A 17,510-nucleotide genomic window follows, 5' to 3' on the forward strand; every position below is an offset into this window, starting at 1 on the left:
CCCAGCAGGGACTCAAAGGCAGGTGACTACTAAGTCTTCGTGCTACCTCCTCCTGGGAAACACTGGGCGTGGGGGGCTAGCCCAGAAATCACTCCCCGCCCCCCACTGCCCAGCCAGGAGGAGGAGCCCTCCACACTGTCCCTCCCCTGCAAAGCCCTGCACAGGACCCTGCTGCCCCGTACCTGCGGCTCTGCTGCCGGACCTGCTCCAGTTCAAAGATGGTGTAGGGGCGGATGGAACGGTGCCCAGGCAGGCCCGGGCCCACGGGCATCACAGGGATAATTCTGGGCGGGGACAGAGAGAAGAGGAGGGTTGGAGAGTGAGACACAGCATTCCCAAATCCAGCACTCCACAGTCCGCGTGCCGGAGGCGGCTTCCCGTCCAGGCGGTGGCGGAGGGAAGGACGGATGGAGGGCCAGCAGGCAGCCCGTGGGAGAGGCGACAAGGAAGGACACTGCTGGAGGCAGGTAGGGAATGGGGGAGATACAGCCCTGCTGTGCGCCCCCCCTCCGCCTTGTGGCCACCAGCTGGGGCTGGCCAGGTGTGGGCACTCACTGTCCGGTCACAGGCGTCTCCAGGGGACGGTCACAGGAGAGGCAGTGGAAATGTGCCAAGAGCTGCCTGTGAGGAGTGGGACGGACAGGGTGAGCGCCCTGCCCAGGGGGTCTGCCCAGAGGTGGGAGAGGTGGAGAGCACGGAAGGCCCTGGCCCTCGGGGGGCCGGGCGGCTGGGAGCTCAGCTCACCAGGGTGGCGGGCCCCACGCTAGCGGGGGCAGACCTGGGCCCTGGGCCCTGGGAGCACCCTGGCTCCTGCGCCCCGGCTTCGGGGCACCCACCCAGCACCTCCCTACCGCGTCCTGACCCCAAGCCAGCGGGGTTGCAGAGGGCCCCCGACGGGTGCCCTGCGTGAGCCTCGGGGGCCCCCTGGCGGCCAGTAGTGGAAATCCCGGGGTGCCCGCCCGCGGCGCCGCGGCCCCCCAGGAGCACAGCGACCCCGGGAGCACGGCCCTCCGCGCCCTGGGAGGGACCGGCCTGCGCTGCAGGAGCTTGCCGAGCTCCCGGGGTCTGTCACTCCAGCTGGGGGACGGTCCAGGGGGCTCAGCCATCGCCCCGGGGCCCACCGGGCGCCAGGGTCCCCCAGGCCCCGCCGGAGGCCGAGCCCCACCTGCGCATGGCCGCCGCCTCGTCTGCCTGGTAGAGGGGGGAGCGCTCTTTGAGCTGCCGCCGCAGGGCCTGCCAGCGATCCTCCAGCGACCGCTTCACCGGGTCCAGCTCCAGGCGGTCCAGCTGCGGGGCGGGGGCGGGGCCGCGACCGTGAGCCCGGGCGGGGGTGGGGGGCGCGCGGGGGCACCCGGGGAAGCGCCGCCGGCCGCCCCCACCTTGCTGTCCATCTCCGCCAGCAGCTTGTCCAGCATTTTCTGCCAGTCCTGCTCCTGCCCGCTCATCTTGGCCACCAGCTCCTGCATCATGTGGTTCAGCTGCTCCGTGGTGGCATCGAACTGGACGCGGCTCACTTTGGCTGCCAGGGCGCTCTTATCAGCTTTCTGCCCGGAAAGAGAGGAGGGGGGCCCCCCAGATGGGAGGGAGCCGTGGAGGGACCCCCAGATGGAGGGGGGCCCCAGATGGGAGGGAGCCGTGGAGGGGGCCCCCCAGATGGGAGGGAGCCGTGGAGGGACTCCAGATGGGAAGGAACCGTGGAGGACCCCCAGATGGAGGGGCCCCCAGATGGGAAGGAGCCGTGGAGGGGGCTCCCCAGATGGCAGGGAGCCGTGGAGGGGGCCCCCCAGATGGGAGGGAGCGGTGGAGGGACCCCCAGATGGGAGGGAGCTGTGGAGGGACCCCATTGCTCTGATATGTCAACCCCAGACACTGAGCTCCCCCATGGGCTCCCCTCCACTCCTGGCCTTCCAAAGAATGACCAGAGAGACCCCGTGGGACACAGGGTGGCTCTTCTGGGCCTGGCCCTTTACCACATCAATCTCCATTTCCAGGTGCTCCCTATTGGCCTTTTCTTTCTCGAGCTTCTCTAGACTGTGGTACAGCACCTGGGAGGCAGGGGGAGCAGAGGATGAGGAGCAGGGGAGTAAAGGCCCGGCCCCGCAGCTGCTGCCTGTGTGGGCCCCTCACGTCAATGTCTTTCTGCTTCTGCCGATGGTCTTCGATGAGGTTGCTGGTGGTGATGTTGAGCTTCTCGCAGTCGCCCTGCACCTGCAGGATGGCACTCTGGACGTGGCCCAGCAGCTCTTCGTCCTGTGGCAGAGGGCACAAAGGCAGGCTCCCTGGACCGCACTGCTGGGACTGGGACTGGGCCGCACTGCTGTCCTGATAAATCAGTCCTTAAAACATCACCTAGAGGCCCCTGGGGGTTCAGTAGGTGAAGCGTCTGCCTTTGGCTCAGGTCATGACCCCAGGATTCTGGGATCGAGCCCCACATTGGGCTCCTTGCTCAGTGGAGCAAGAACCTGCTTCTCCCTCTCCCTCTGCCCCTGCTCACGTCCTCTCTCTCTCTCTCTTTCTCTCTTTTTCCCTTGCTCAAATAAATAAATAAAACCTTAAAAAAAAATCACCCAGCAGGTAAGCCAACTTTGGCCCCCATTCTGGCTCACCACAATTCCCCCTGACAGTGAGGAGGCTCTCTGCTCTATGTGTCCACCCAACGGGATGTGAACTTCAGTGTCCACCTCCCCATGGTGTAGCTCTGAGGACCTGGCCCGCCAGTGGGGGTGACCAGAAGAGGCCATCGAGGCTCCAGAATGGTGAGGGACCCTGTGGCTACTGAGAGCTGGGATGTGGGCTATCGCCTCCCCACCTGCCCTGGGCTGGATCTCAACTCGAGTCCAAGAGGCCGGACTCAGGGACTTGTGACTCTCCCTGCCCCCACCTCCCCCAGCAAGCCTGCCCTTTGGTGGGGAATCAAGAAGGGGGTTGGAAGGCTGGCGCGAAGGGGAGTCAATGAACCCTAAAGCTCTGCCCGTCCCCCCCCGAGGCCCATGGATGCACTGCTCTACCACTCAGCCAGCCATGACGTCCCACCTGCATGGAGCCAGCTCTTCCCCATAGTCTCCTGTCCCCAGAGCTAGCTCTATTGCTGCCCCTGCTGTGACCCAGGGAAAGGACCAGGGACTTTTCTACCATGGAAAGCTCTATGAGCCACTCTCTGCTCTGTGGGCCTCTGGGCTGTGGCTCCCCACTGAGGGGCACATGTGGCCACACCAGGAGGGAGGCCAGCGGGAATCACCTGGCTCTGGAGCTTGGCTTTCTTGGAGGGCCGGGAGGCAGCCAGATTGTTGACCATGTCCTGGAGCTGCTCGTAGCGCTGCACCAGCGTGCTGACCTGATGGCTCAGGTCCAGGCTGCAGGCTGGGCAGGTGGCCTCAGGGTCAATCTGGCCAGGTACCAAGGTCGCCAAGGTCTTGGAAGGAGCCATGCTCATGGACAGCAGCGTGGAAGACGAGGCCAGCATGCTCTCGATGATCGTCCTGAGCTTGTCCAGCTGGGTGTGGGCAAGAAGGCAGGGGCAGGGCAGTGAGTGAGACATGGCCACGTTCTGTCCACACTGTAATTCGGGGAGTTGCTGCATCCCTTAGCACCTCACAGAACGTGGGGCATGGAGGAGGTGCCCAGTGCCTGGCCGTTAAATAGTGAACAGTTTTCAGGGAGTAGAGCCTTGATGCTGAATAAAACCCTTGCAGGATGGAGGTTTCCAGACCTTTCTCCAGCTAGCTCATTTATTCAGCATGAGGATACGTCTCTAGCTAAACCCTAGAGTGGTGACGTCGGCTGGACAGCTCACAGACAGAGGAGCCTGACGACACTCAGACACAGCTCCAGGCCCTGGGACGGGCGGGGTGGGCTCACACATGCGCTGTCCTCACCCAGCAGGTGAGTAACAGGAAGTCAGTGGGATGGGTGCTACTTCCGTTACTCTCACGCTCTGGGTGATAATGGATGCCTTCCGTTGGCTCTCCTGCCCTCTTCTGTTTCCCACAGTCCTGAGGGGGTCACCACAAATGACTGATCCCAGGGTCGGCACCCGGTTTAGGGGCAGCCAGTCCCACAGCCGTGTGACCTCTCGCGTGGCTCAGAGAGGGGCTGGGCCAACCGAAGCCCCTCTCTTGGAAGTGTGTGACGCGGCAGGGCCTGGGCAGCCACTGTGGGCCACGCGTGAGAGGAAAGGAAAGCTGGCAAGGAGCGCGGCGGAAGGGAGACAAGGAGGTGCTGGAGAGAGGTGGGTAAGGACAGGGACACAGACGGACAGGTGTGCGTGGAACCAGACACGGAAAGACAGACAAGGGGTGGCCCCGGCCAGACTGTGCCCTTGGCCTGGAAGTTCCCCTTTTCCAGCCTGCATTCCCCTACCTATGCACTTTCAACCAAGCTCCCTTTGGCTTGAGCTCAGTGAGACTCCAGCTTGCTCCCAGAAGAGCCCCTAGGAGCATGTCAGAGGGCCCTGGGATGAAAAGGATAGATTAGTTCTCTCTAGAAGAGAGGAAGTTGCCTCCACAGACTATGGGCGTTGCAGTGGAGTTGGGAAGAATACGTAGGAGCCCCAGGCAAGAGCGTCCCAGCAAGAGGAGCGGCACGGGAATGCAGCAGTGTGCTCAGACGTAGGAGGCAGAGGAGGCCGGAGGATTGGGAGTGTGGAGGCCGATGCTGCCTCCAAGAGGCTGTGGCAGGAGCCCAGGCCTGCCCAGTAGGGAGTGGCTTCCCCCTGAGTGTGGCCCCCGGGGCCGGGGCCGCCCTGGAGGTTGCTAAGCTTAGACACTGTTTTTGGAATGACAGGTGACTCTTGGACACATAATCTGCTGCCCCTCAAGCCCCACACTGGACTGTTGGCTTTGGGGTCGGGGAATGGTACACGCCATTTGCCAGCGTGCTGGCAAACATGGGAGTGGCCCAGAATGGGGCTTCTGTCACTGAGGGGCTCCTGACCTGAGTCCCCTTGGCCCAGTGGCTTTTTCTATCTGATCCTTCTGCAAGCACTCAGAGGGCTGTTCCTGGTCCAGACACTCTTCAAGGGGAACATTATGGGGGTGACCCAGGTCCGCATCACTCAGGGTTTAAAGGCAGACACTATCGGGGGCGCCTGGGGGGCTCAGTTGGTAAAGTGTCTGACTCTTAATTTCGGATTTCAGGGTCCTGGGACTGAGCCCCACATCGGGCTCCCTGCTCAGCAGGGAGTCTGCTTCTCCCTCTCCCTCTGCTCCTCCCTCTGCCTGTGCTCTCTCTTATCAATCAATCAATCTTAAAGGCAGACACTATCAAGAGACTGGAAAGACAACCCACAGAATGGGAGAAAATATTTGCAAATTGTATGTCACTTAAGAGTCTAGGAGCCCCATCCTCCAGGGCAGACCCGGAGAAGAGCCCTGGTTCCCACGGCTGAAGAGAGAATCCTCACCTGGTCCTGCAGGTAGAGGGAGGCTTCGGACACCGAATGTTCCATGCTGACCTTGCCCCGCTCTTGGCTCTCCCTCAGCTCAGCCAGTTCCTTCTCAATGTCAGCCACGGTGACTCTGAGGGGTGTGCAGAAGAGAGCCTGGCCCCCACCCCTCTCCAGGGCCCAGGCCCACCTGCCCCAGCATGTACAAAGGATGACATGCCTCCCGCATCAGATCCTTGCCCCACCCCACGGCAGGCCCTGTCCGGGGAGTCCCAGGTGCTGATTGTTCAGGAAGTGAGTGCCCACGTGCTAGACTGAGAGGTTTCTACAGGGTGAGCCCCACAAGGAGAGGGCTCTGAGGGGCTCTGGCAGGTGTTCTCCTCCAGCCTCCAACCAGGGATAGAGACTAGGAGCTTCTTTCCTTCCAAGCCCTGGTGCTGAGCTGTTTTAAGAACCTAGAAAAACTTCTACCAGTGGGGCACCTGGGTGGCTCAGTGGTTAAGCATCTGCCTTTGGCTCAGGGTGTGATCCTGGGGTCCCGGGATCGAGTCCTGCATCAGGCTCCCTGCAGGGAGCTGGCTTCTCCCTCTGCCTATGTCTCTGCCTCTGTCTGTGTGTCTCTCATGAATAAATAAAATCTTCAAAACAAACAAACAAAAACTTCTACCAGCAACTTAAACTACATATGGACACCCTGAAAGACATATCAGAGACGGGAGCAGTTCAGGCTGTGAGTGAACCGACGGCCTGCTGTCACCTCCTTGGCTAGAAGTATGCGACACCTGGACATGAGCTGCCCTTGGCAGGGGCATTTTACCTGAGGATTCCCAGCTGCAAGCTCAGCTGGCCATCCTTCATCTCTTTTCCTATTTCTTGCTCCCCATCGCCCTCCAGGATCCTCTGCATCCTGTCCAGCTATAAACCCCAAAGGAAGAGGAAGGTCAGGTAGGCTTGAGTTCTTCGCCTTCTGCATATGTGCCCCCTTCTCAAATCCTAGTCCTAATCCAACCCTTTGTCCGTATGTCCCTTCTGGACATCCATCCAGCCCGTGGGTGCGGCCAGCTGGCATCGGGAAAACAACTGAAGATCCAGAGGCCCCTTGCCATGACCCCTGGCCCCAGAGAGTCCCACACACTCAGCTCCAAGGCTGCTGCAGCACCAGTGGGCTCTGTTGGAAATGGCCACATGGAATGAAAGGGGCACTGGCCTCCTTGTTGGCTAGATCTTGACAGCTTTGAGCATCAGGCTTTAGATCCTGGAAAGGAACATGATGATACCTGAGGAGCATTTCCTACCTCACAGGTTGGTAAAGACCCAAGGAGATGCATGAATATGGGTGCGAGGACCATGGGAGCCATCGAGATACAAATGGAGAGTAGGATTACTGGCATTGGAGGCAAAGTGGGTGGACCCTCCCTTACTTACTTTTGCTTTTTCCTGTCGAACTTCTTTGGTTAAGGACTTGAGAGTCTTCAGCTGTTCCTGCAGGTCAGGGGGTATGCTCTTTTTGACTATGAAAAATGGAGGCTGTTAATCAAAAGGGTCAGATCTCCAGCGGGTCCCCAATCCCGACTCCTGGCCCCCACAGTGAAGCTACCCCAGTGAGCGGCAGGACCCGCTCCTGCTCTTCCTGGTGACCGAAGAGAGGGAACAGGAAGAAAGGAAAGAGGAGTGTCCTTACTCTATAAAAAAAAAAATCCACTGAATGCTTACTATCCAAAAGGGCTTTGAGATTGCTGACCCATCCACCCACTTTCCACCCATCTCTCAGATCTTAATTATTCTCTGGGCCCGTGGACAATGGTGAAGTCGAGTTCTTTGGCCTCTCCGCTCCCTCCCTCCCCACCCAGCCCCAGTGCTGCTGCTGCCCCCAGCCCACTGTCCTCAACTGGGCTCAGCTGCGGTCAGACAGGGCCCCAGAACTGCCTCCCTCCTCTCCTGAGGTAACTTCGCTCCACCTGGTTTTGCTCCATCTTTTGAACCCCAGAGGCTATAGTGGAGCCCAGAATGGCTAAGAAGGGACATGCTATTTGCAGTGACTCAGGAAGAAGCTCGGCCACCAGATGAGGATGATTAATACCCAGACAGTGGTCCCTCCTGTGCACGAGTGGAACCCACCCATGAGCGCCAGCAGGTACTGTATCTTCTCCAAATCCGTCTGGCCAGCCTGTTCCTCATTTAGCTCTTTCATGTTCTCCTTGAGCTCCACGTAGAGGCCAATGATCTCTCCCATCAGACGAAATGTCTCCACCGCCATGGGGAAGCTAGGAGCCAGTTTATCCAGTGAATCGTGTCTTTCGCTCTGGAAATCACTCTTTTCTGATGAGACTCGGTAGAGGTTGTTCAGATAGTCTGTACTCCTGGCAGAGGTGGCTTCCTGGCCTGGACTAGTCTGGACAGAAATCCCTGGTTGGTCCACGGTATATATTTGTTTTGGATCCAAACTGACCTGGACGTGCTGATCTACCCCTGGGACGCCTGAGTCACGAAGGCCAGGAGGATACATTAGGTCACGGGATTCTGGGATGGAGTATGCATGGTCATGCTGCTCTGTACCTGGTTGTACCTGGCCATGCTGATCTGGGCCAAGTGATGTCAAATGCTGTTGATCTAGGTGTACAGATCCCGCACGAGTGCTTAATGGTGTTGGGCCATGCTGGTCTGCGCCAGGATGCATCAAACCTTGCTGGTAAGTTTCTGATAAACCCTGGCCAATACCTGCTGATACTAAACCTTGCTCGGCTAGGAGAGGTGACACCTGACCATATTGATATCTGCCAGGAGGTATTACACCATGCTGATATGGATGTGGTGATACAAATCTTGGAAACTCTGGGTGGACTGTTGGAGAGCCATGAAGCTCTGTGCCTGGTAGTATCAAGTCTTGTTGTTCTGTACCAGATCGCCTCAAGCCACGCTGATCAATTCCAGGCTGAACCAAACTACGCTGATCAACACTAGGCTGCATAAAACCATGTGGATATGTACCAGGTTGGGCCAAACCACGAGGATAGGCACCAGGTGGAACCAAACCACGTGGATAGGCACCAGGCTGTACTAAACCAGGCAGGTATGCACCGGGCTGTACCAAACTGGGTGGATATGCACTGGGTTGAACCAAGCCAGGAGGATATGTGCCAGGTTGAAAAAAGCCACGTGGATCTGTGCCAGCCTGTACTAAACCATGCTGATCCACTCCACGTTGCACCAAACCACCTGCACCAAGCTGCACCAAACCAGGCTGACCTACACCAGACTGAACCAAACCAGGCTGACCTGTGCCAGGTTGTACCAACCCACGCTGATCCATTCTAGGTTGGACCAAACCAGGCTGACCTGCACCAGGTTGCACCAAACCAGGCCGAGCTACACCACGTTGGACCAAACCATGCTGATCCATTTCAGGTTGGATCAAACCAGGCTGACCTGGACGAAGTTGCACCAAACCACGCTGATCCATTCCAGGTCTGACTAAAGCAGGCTGGACTGCTCCAGGTTGGACCAAACCACGCTGATCCATACCAGGTCTGACCAAAGCAGGCTGACCTGCACCAGGCTGCACCAAACCACGCTGATCCATTCCAGGCTGGACCAAACCAGGCTGACTGGCATCAGGTTGCACCAAACCACGCTGATCCATTCCAGGTTGGACCAAACCAGGCCGACCTGCACCAGGCTGCACCAAGCCACGCTGATCCATTGCAGGTTGAACCAAACCAGGCTGACCTGCACCACGTTGCACCAAACCAGGCTGAGCTACACTACGTTGGACCAAACCAGGCTGAGCTGTACCAGGCTGCACCAAGCCATGCTGATCCATTCCAGGCTGACCTGCACCAGGCTGACCTGCACCAGGCTGCACCAAACCATGCTGGTCTGTTCCAGGCTGCACCAAACCAGGCTGACCTGCACCAGGTTGCACCAAGCCACGCTGATCCATTGCAGGTTGGACCAAACCAGGCTGACCTGCACCATATTGGACCAAACCAGGCTGAGCTGTACCAGGCTGCACCAAGCCACGCTGATCCATTCCAGGCTGACCTGCACCAAGCTGAACTGCACCAGGCTGCAACAAACCATGCTGATCTGTTCCAGGCTGCACCAAACCAGGCTGACCTATACCAGGTTGCACAAAGCCATGCTGATCCATTGCAGGTTGGACCAAACCAGGCCAACCTGCACCAGGCTGCACCAAGCCACGCTGATCCATTGCAGGTTGGACCAAACCAGGCTGACCTGCACCACGTTGCACCAAACCAGGCTGACCTGCACCATGTTGGACCAAACCAGGCTGAGCTGTACCAGCCTGCACCAAACCACGCTGATCCATTCCAGGCTGACCCGCACCAGGCTGAACTGCACCAGGCTGCACCAAACCAGGCTGACCTGCACCAGGTTGCACCAAACCATGCTGATCCATTCCAGGTTGGACCAAACCAGGCCGACCTGCACCAGGCTGCACCAAGCCACGCTGATCCATTGCAGGTTGGACCAAACCAGGCTGACCTGCACCACGTTGCACCAAACCAGGCTGACCTGCACCATGTTGGACCAAACCAGGCTGAGCTGTACCAGGCTGCACCAAGCCACGCTGATCCATTCCAGGCTGAGCTGTACCAGGCTGCACCAAACCACGCTGATCCATTGCAGGTTGGACCAAACCAGGCTGACTGGCATCAGGTTGCACCAAACCATGCTGATCCATTCCAGGCTGGACCAAACCAGGCTGACCTGCACCAGGTTGCACCAAACCACGCTGGTCCATTGCAGGTTGGACCAAACCACGCTGACCTGTACCAGGTTGCACCAAACTATGCTGATCCATTCTAGGTTGCACCAAACCACGCTGGTCCATTCCAGGTTGCACCAAACTATGCTGATCCATTTCAGGTTGGACCAAACCACGCTGATCCATTGCAGGTTGGACCAAACCAGGCTGAGCTGTACCAGGTTGCACCAAACGATGCTGATCCATTTCAGGTTGCACCAAACCACGCTGATCCATTCCAGGTTGCACCAAACCATGCTGATCTGTTCCAGGTTGCACCAAACCACGCTGATCCATTCCAGGTTGGACCAAACCAGGCTGACCTGTACCAGGTTGCACCAAACCACGCTGATCCATTCCAGGTTGCACCAAACCATGCTGATCCAAACCACGCTGAGCTATACCAGGTTGCACTAAACCATACTGATCCATTGCAGGTTGGACCAAACCAGGCTGGCCACCAGGTTGGATCAAACTAGGCTGACCTATACCAGGTTGGACTAAACTGTACTGGTCCATTCCAGGCTGGATCAAACCAGGCTGACCTGCACCAGGCTGGACCAAACTAGGCTGACCTGCACCAGGCTGCACCAAACCACGCTGATCCATTCCAAGTTGGACTGAATCATACTGATCTATTCCAGGTTGGACCAAACCACGCTGACTTGCAACAGGCTGCACCAAACTGGGCTGACCTGCACCAGGTTGAACCAAACCACGCTGATCTATTTCAGGTTGGACCAAACCATGTTGATCCATTTCCAGCTGCCTCAAAACATTCTGACCCATCGTAAGTTGGGCTAAATCTTGCTGGCCCATTCCAGATGGCATCAAACTAGGCTGAACTGCACTAGGCTGGACCAAACCAAATGGATATACATCAGGCTGTACTAAGCCAAATGGATATGCAACAGGCTGTCCCCAGCCACTGGGATATGGACCAGGTTGTACCCAATCAGGTAGATAAGCACCAGGCTGGACCAAACCACTTTGATCTACAATAGGCTGCACCAAACCAGGCTGACTTACACTAGGCCGACCTGCAATAGGAGGCACCAAACCAGGCTGACTTACACTAGGCCGACCTGCAATAGGAGGCACCAAACCAGGCTGACTTACACTAGGCCGACCTGCAATAGGAGGCACCAAACCAGGCTGACTTACACTAGGCCGACCTGCAATAGGCGGCACCAAACCAGGCTGACTTGTGGTAGGCCGACCTGCAACAGGCGGCACCAAACCAGGCTGACTTGTACTAGGCCGACCTGCAACAGGTGGCACCAAACCAGGCTGACTTGTACTAGGCCGACCTGCAACAGGTGGCACCAAACCAGGCTGACTTGTACTAGGCCGACCTGCAACAGGTGGCACCAAACCAGGCTGACTTGTACTAGGCCGACCTGCAACAGGTGGCACCAAACCAGGCTGACTTGTACTAGGCCGACCTGCAATAGGTGGCACCAAACCAGGCTGACTTGTACTAGGCCGACCTGCAACAGGTGGCACCAAACCAGGCTGACTTGTGCTAGGCCGACCTGCAATAGGTGGCACCAAACCAGGCTGACTTGCTTCAGGCTGCACCAAATCACGTTGATCTGCACCAGGCTGCACCAAACCAAGCTGATCTGCACCAGGCTGAACCAAACCACGCTGACCTGTACCAGGTCGGGCCAAAGTAGTCTGATCTGTACCAGTTGGTACCAAACCACGTGGATCTGCCCCAGGCTGGATTACATCATGCTGCTCTGTACCAGGTTGAATGAACCCAGATGTTTCCAAACCAGACTGTACAAAACCTTGCTGATCTGCAGCAACTTGCATCAAACCAGGTGGTACCAAACCACGTTGATCTGTAAGATATGGAACCAATCCACGTTGATCCATTCCTTGTTGATCCGTGGCAGATACTAAAAATCCATGCTGATCTATGCTAAAGGGTACCAATCCATGCTGATCCACACCAGACTGTTGGTCTGCGCCAGGAGGTATTGCACCATGCTGATATGTGCTAAGTGGAACCATACCAGGCTGACCTGTACTAGGTAGTTCCAATCTTTGCTGATCTGTGCCAGGTGCCAATGGTGGCACCATACCACGTTGCTGATCCATGCCAGGTAGTACCAAGCCCTGCTCATCCATTCCAGGTGGCATCACACCAAGCTGACCCATGCTGTGGGGTACCACACCATGTGGGTAAGTGCTAGGTTGGAGCAATGGAAGCTGATCCATGCCAAGTGGTCCTAATCCATGCTGATCTGGCCTTGAATAGATGTGACCCTGGCTTACAGACACCTCCCCATGCTGATCTGAGTATACAGGATGATGCCAGTCTCTGGCCACAGAAGCTGAGGATAAGTCCTGTTGAACTGGACCAGGGTGTGCCTCTCGTTCATCTTTTCTTAGGTGTGCTAAGCTGTGCAGCTGAGGCTCTCTCATCCTACGACGATCTGACTCTTTTCTGAATTGGGACATAGACGGGTGATGGGGCTTTGCCAGGCCAGCTTCATCACGGGCCCTTGGATGTTCTCTACCAGGGAATGCAGTAGCAGAGGCACCTCTGCTTCGTTCCCTGGTAACCCCCTCAGAGGGGTAAACTGTACCACTGATTCCTGCTGATGAGGTCCGATCTGAGCCATAGCCACTGGCAGTATCCAAAGCCGGGTCAGCACTTGAGTGCTTGATGGAGACTCCACTTTGAATTCCATCATTTGATGTTATGGAAGCGTGTGCTTTGCGTTTAGGAAGGCCTGTTGTTGTCTCTGAGCCCTGGTTGAAGAGGAAGAATGAAGTCAGTAACTACGTAGAAAGGACTCAGCATAAGGCATGAAGGGAAGAAAATCTGGGACATCTGACTAGGATGACTTAGGGCTTTTGGAGAGAAACACCCTCTGGTCCCCAAAACTAAGCTGGGCACAAAGGCTTTGACATTCTTGAAGGATAGATCTCCAAGATCTTTGAGAATCTGCACATTTGCAAATGGCATAATAATATGTTATTTCTGGGCGCCCCGATGGCCCAGCGGTTTGGCGCCACCTTCAGCCTGGGGTATGATCCTGGAGACCCAGGATAGATGCCACGTCAGGCTCCCTGCGTGGAGCCTGCTTCTCCCTCTGCCTGTGTCTCTGCCTCTCTCTCTCTGTCATGAATAAATAAAATAAAATAAAATAAAATAAAATAAAATGTTATTTCTCCCCGTAAAAGGCACTGGAAACACTATACAAGTGATCTACTCCAACTATTCCTGGGTCTACACATAAAGGACATGAGTAATTTATTAAGTTTAAAATATAAAGTCTGCCCTATCATTGGCCCACTGCTGATGGTAAAAGTATCACTGCAGGGCAAGTAAACTGTATATCCAAAATGTAAATGCACAAACTCTTGGATCCAGAAATTCTATAGATAAGATTTTCCCTATGGATTTTTACAAAGGACTGCCAGGATATATGTACAGAGTCTGCAATTCTGTTTATGAAAATAGGTTATCAATAGGGGACTGATATATATAGGGGGCATGCCCATATAGAATACCAAGGACCTGTTAAAAAAAAGATTATGGACCATTTCCATTTCCAGCCCAAATGGAAGAACAGGGATGAGATTTACCCTCCTGTTTGTAACCAAAACCCAAGAACCAAAAGCAACAAAAGCTATGAAATGGTGGTTTTCTAAACACTGGATATCAGCTAATGAAAGCTCACAACCCCTGAAAGATGGAGAGACAAACTAGGTGAGCCCTGTGGTTGTCTCAGCTTACTGTCTCAATAGAGTTTCCAGGCTGCAGTGCCCCTGGAAAGGGTCTGAGTTGAGGGGACAAACACGAGCATGCAGGGAGACTGAAGCAACTAGAGGTAGATCATAGGACAGAGTATCAGAAAGAAAGGAGTTGCACAGGGGTGCCTGGTGGCTCAGTTGGCTGAGCATCTGACTCTTGATTTTGGCTCAGGCCATGATCTCAGGGTCCTGGGATTGAGCCCCATGTCAGGATCCGCGCTCAGGGGAGAGGAGGAGTCAGCTTGAGGATTCTCTCTCCCTCTCCCTCTGCCCCTTCCCTGACTCATGTTCTCTTTCTCTCTCTCAAATAGATAAATAAATCATAAAAAAAGAAAAACCATGGAGATATACATAGAGAGGACTCAGGAGATCTGTAGAGGGTCCTCTTTGGGTAGTCAGCACAGAAATGATCAGCATGTATATGTGAGGAAACTCCCCAAGGTTGGGAAAAGAGCCATCTGCAAGGCTGGAGGGAACAGTGCCCAGACTCTCATGGGGCTGGGAACAGTGCCTGTTTCTATCAGCCAGTTTGGAAAAAACTCAATTCAGGGGAGAGTACTCAGAAAGGTGTTGCCTCAAAAGTGGAGAATAATCAGCTCTACACTGAACATTGCTATGGACCCACTAAAAAAATAACCAAACAAAATATACCATAAAAGAAACAACAAGTGAATTAAAATGGTACACTAGAATACACTTACTTAACACAAAAGAGACGAAATTGAGGAATGGAGGAACAGATAAGACAGAAGACATATAGAAAATAACAAATGGAAGATATAAACCTACTTTATCAGTAATTAAACACTCCAATCAGAAGATGGGGATTTGCAGAATGGATTTAGAAACATGATCCAGGGGGCCCACACTCACTGTGTGCAACCCTTTCTTTTGAGGCCTGGAGGCACATGAGACCCTCTCCATGGACTGGCAGCCATGGTCAGGGAGGACACGGTAGCAAGCACCAGCATGTGTGTCCCAGTGGCAGGAGTGGGGCTGGCCCAGCACATATTCACCTTGAAGAGAAACATGAGGCAGAAGCCTAAGATCATTGAGATGCCTGTATCCAAGCCCTGCATCTCTGGATGTTGCTTACTGACTATGCTGTTGTTCTAGGACAAATTTAAGAACAGAAGAACTTGGAGTGCCTTTAAGGACAGTTGAATAACCAAGAAGTGACTAATCAAGAATTTGATGTACGTGTGAAAATGAGGTCAGAATTTCAAAAAAAGTTCAGTTTACATCAAAACTCTGTAAGAGAAGAAATTATATGCAGTCTTATCCAAGAAGGACCTGCCACCTTTAAGATAGTCATAGACTTCAACACGACACTAAGTAGATTTTCCTACAAAGGGAAAAGATGCCCAACATGTCATAATATTGACAATTATAAGCTGGTTACAGATCGAGGTCAGAGTTACTGCAAGTAAAGGAAAAAGACTATGCTATTAAAATTGATCCTTTTCCTACAATAGAAGAGAATTACCCTTTTTATAAAAAAAAAAATTATTCATGAGAGACAGAGAAAGAGAGGGGCAGAGACACAGGCAGAGGGAGAAGCAGGCTCAATGCAGGGAGCCCCATGTGGGACTCAATCCCGGGACTCCAGGATCAGGCCCTGGGCTGAAGGCGGCGCTAAACCACTGAGCCACCCAGGCTGCCTGAGAAGTACCCTTGTATGGTTGAAAGGTACCCTAAATCACAAGGTTTGCTTGTTGAACAAGCTCTACCAGAAGCTAAACTGAAAGAAACTGTGGCAGAATCTGATGTATGTTCAGGGAAGGATACGAGAATGTTGTCAGTAAGCTCCAACAACAGTCTCCCCAGGTTCACATTTTCAGCTGGTATCCATGATGTACTAGAAGAAGTATCCCTCAAGCTAGAGTTGATCATCCAAATGTCAGAGTCATGACCAACTTCGTGGATTTTGATGAAAAAGGAGTGTTCAAAGGACTTAAAGGAGGACTAATTCATGAATTTAACAGATATGATAGGGCTGTGAGCAACAGAGAACATCTCCATCAACTATAAGACGGTAACAACACAATTCTGCTGGGAGACTCCTAAGGAGGCTTGAGAATGGCAGATGGACTAGCCCATGTTGAACACATTCTGGAAACTGGATACCAAATGATAGTGTAAAGGAGCTTTTACAAAAAAAGTACATGGACTCTTATGATATTATTTTAGCAAAAGATGAATCATTGGAGGTAGCCAACACTGTCTTACAGAAGATTCTGTAGATAAGCATTCTTTAAGACCTCTTCCCTGTGGATACAATTGATGCAAGAACTGCTTGTCCATTTGTCTTGCTCAAAAACTCTTATTTGTAATATATTCTTGCCCTTGAAGTTTTCCTCTGCATTACTGAAGTAACTTCAAACACAAAAAAGGACCTGTAAGGTCCTTTTTTCCACTTCTCTCAATACACTCCTCACCATATTTTTTAACAGATTTTTAAAAAATTAAAAAAGCCTCAAAACAAAACTTAAAGTCAAAATATTAAAAAATAACTCCTCTAACTTTTCCAAAATGAATTTTGTAGTTTATGTTTTTAGGGCCTTCTTAGTACTGGTAAAGTTTGTAGAAGTTAAGAAGTTTTATGAAATGGTGAAACAATGTGCATGATTTTAAGTTTTGTTCCTTTCATAATTTAGGTGAATTATGCTGATGGCATAATCATCTCCCAATATTGTATTATGTGTGATATTTTGTTTTAGGAACATTAATATTTACCATAAAACATTAGCACTTGGTGTTTAAAAAAACTTTGGATCCCTGGGTGCCGCAGCGGTTTACGCCTGCCTTTGGCCCAGGGCGCGATCCTGGAGACCCGGGATCGAATCCCACGTCGGGCTCCCGGTGCATGGAGCCTGCTTCTCCCTCTGCCTGTGTCTCTGCCTCTCTCTCTCTCTCTCTCTGTGACTATCATAAAAAATAAAATAAAATAAAAATTAAAAATTAAAAAAAAAACAAAAAAACTGTTGGTGGGATCCCTGGGTGGCGCAGCGGTTTGGCGCCTGCCTTTGGCCCAAGGCGCGATCCTGGAGACCTGGGATCGAATCCCACATCGGGCTCCCGGTGCATGGAGCCTGCTTCTCCCTCTGCCTGTGTCTCTGCCTCTCTCTCTCTCTCTCTCTCTCTCTCTCTCTCTGTGACTATCATAAATAAATAAAAATTTAAAAAATTTTTTTAAAAACTGTTGGTATCGACGTTACTAATCATTACAAAATGTTCTATAGAGAAGCACAGATAATAAACATGAAATGAAAAGCAAAACCAAAAAACAAAACCCATACATGATCCAACTAAATGCTGTCTATAAGAGATCTATGTTAGAGTCAAAGAAAGAAACAGGTAAAAAGTAAAAGGATAGAAAAAAAATAAATGCAAATAATCAAAAGAGAGCTGGGGGCACTGCCTGGCTGGCTCAGTTGATGGAGCATGGGACTCTCAATTTCAGGATTGTGAGTTCACCCCCTACCTCCAATGTAGAGATAAAGAAGGAGGAGGAGGAGGAGGAGGAGGAGTAGAGGGGGGGAGGAGGAGGAGGAGGAGAAGAGTTTGAGTAGCTGTGCTAATATC

The 17,510-nt window shown here is 53.4% G+C and overlaps 1 protein-coding gene and 1 pseudogene across 5 annotated transcripts in view; one reads left to right on the forward strand and one right to left on the reverse strand.

The window, feature by feature from the left end:
- QRICH2 (glutamine rich 2) overlaps positions 1-17,510 on the reverse strand; it is a 34,304-nt gene that overhangs the window by 4,018 nt on the left and 12,776 nt on the right. For all 5 annotated transcript variants that reach the window (XR_012009314.1, XM_072781694.1, XM_072781693.1 and 2 more), the window contains exons 5-15: positions 7,502-12,917; positions 6,809-6,894; positions 6,201-6,298; positions 5,402-5,516; positions 3,239-3,493; positions 2,128-2,250; positions 1,971-2,045; positions 1,380-1,544; positions 1,166-1,287; positions 556-621; positions 183-284 (exon numbers count right to left, since the gene is read on the reverse strand). Coding sequence is in view for 4 of the 5 variants with exons in the window: in XM_072781694.1 (XP_072637795.1) it covers positions 183-284; positions 556-621; positions 1,166-1,287; positions 1,380-1,544; positions 1,971-2,045; positions 2,128-2,250; positions 3,239-3,493; positions 5,402-5,516; positions 6,201-6,298; positions 6,809-6,894; positions 7,502-12,917 (6,623 nt within the window). In the remaining variant the exon portion in view is untranslated. The remainder of the gene's footprint in view (positions 1-182; positions 285-555; positions 622-1,165; positions 1,288-1,379; positions 1,545-1,970; positions 2,046-2,127; positions 2,251-3,238; positions 3,494-5,401; positions 5,517-6,200; positions 6,299-6,808; positions 6,895-7,501; positions 12,918-17,510) is intronic.
- LOC140607187 (cytosolic 5'-nucleotidase 3A pseudogene) lies at positions 15,484-16,845 on the forward strand (annotated as a pseudogene).

The sequence above is a fragment of the Canis lupus genome, chromosome 16, assembly GCF_048164855.1.
Source record: "Canis lupus baileyi chromosome 16, mCanLup2.hap1, whole genome shotgun sequence".
NCBI lineage: Eukaryota > Metazoa > Chordata > Mammalia > Carnivora > Canidae > Canis > Canis lupus.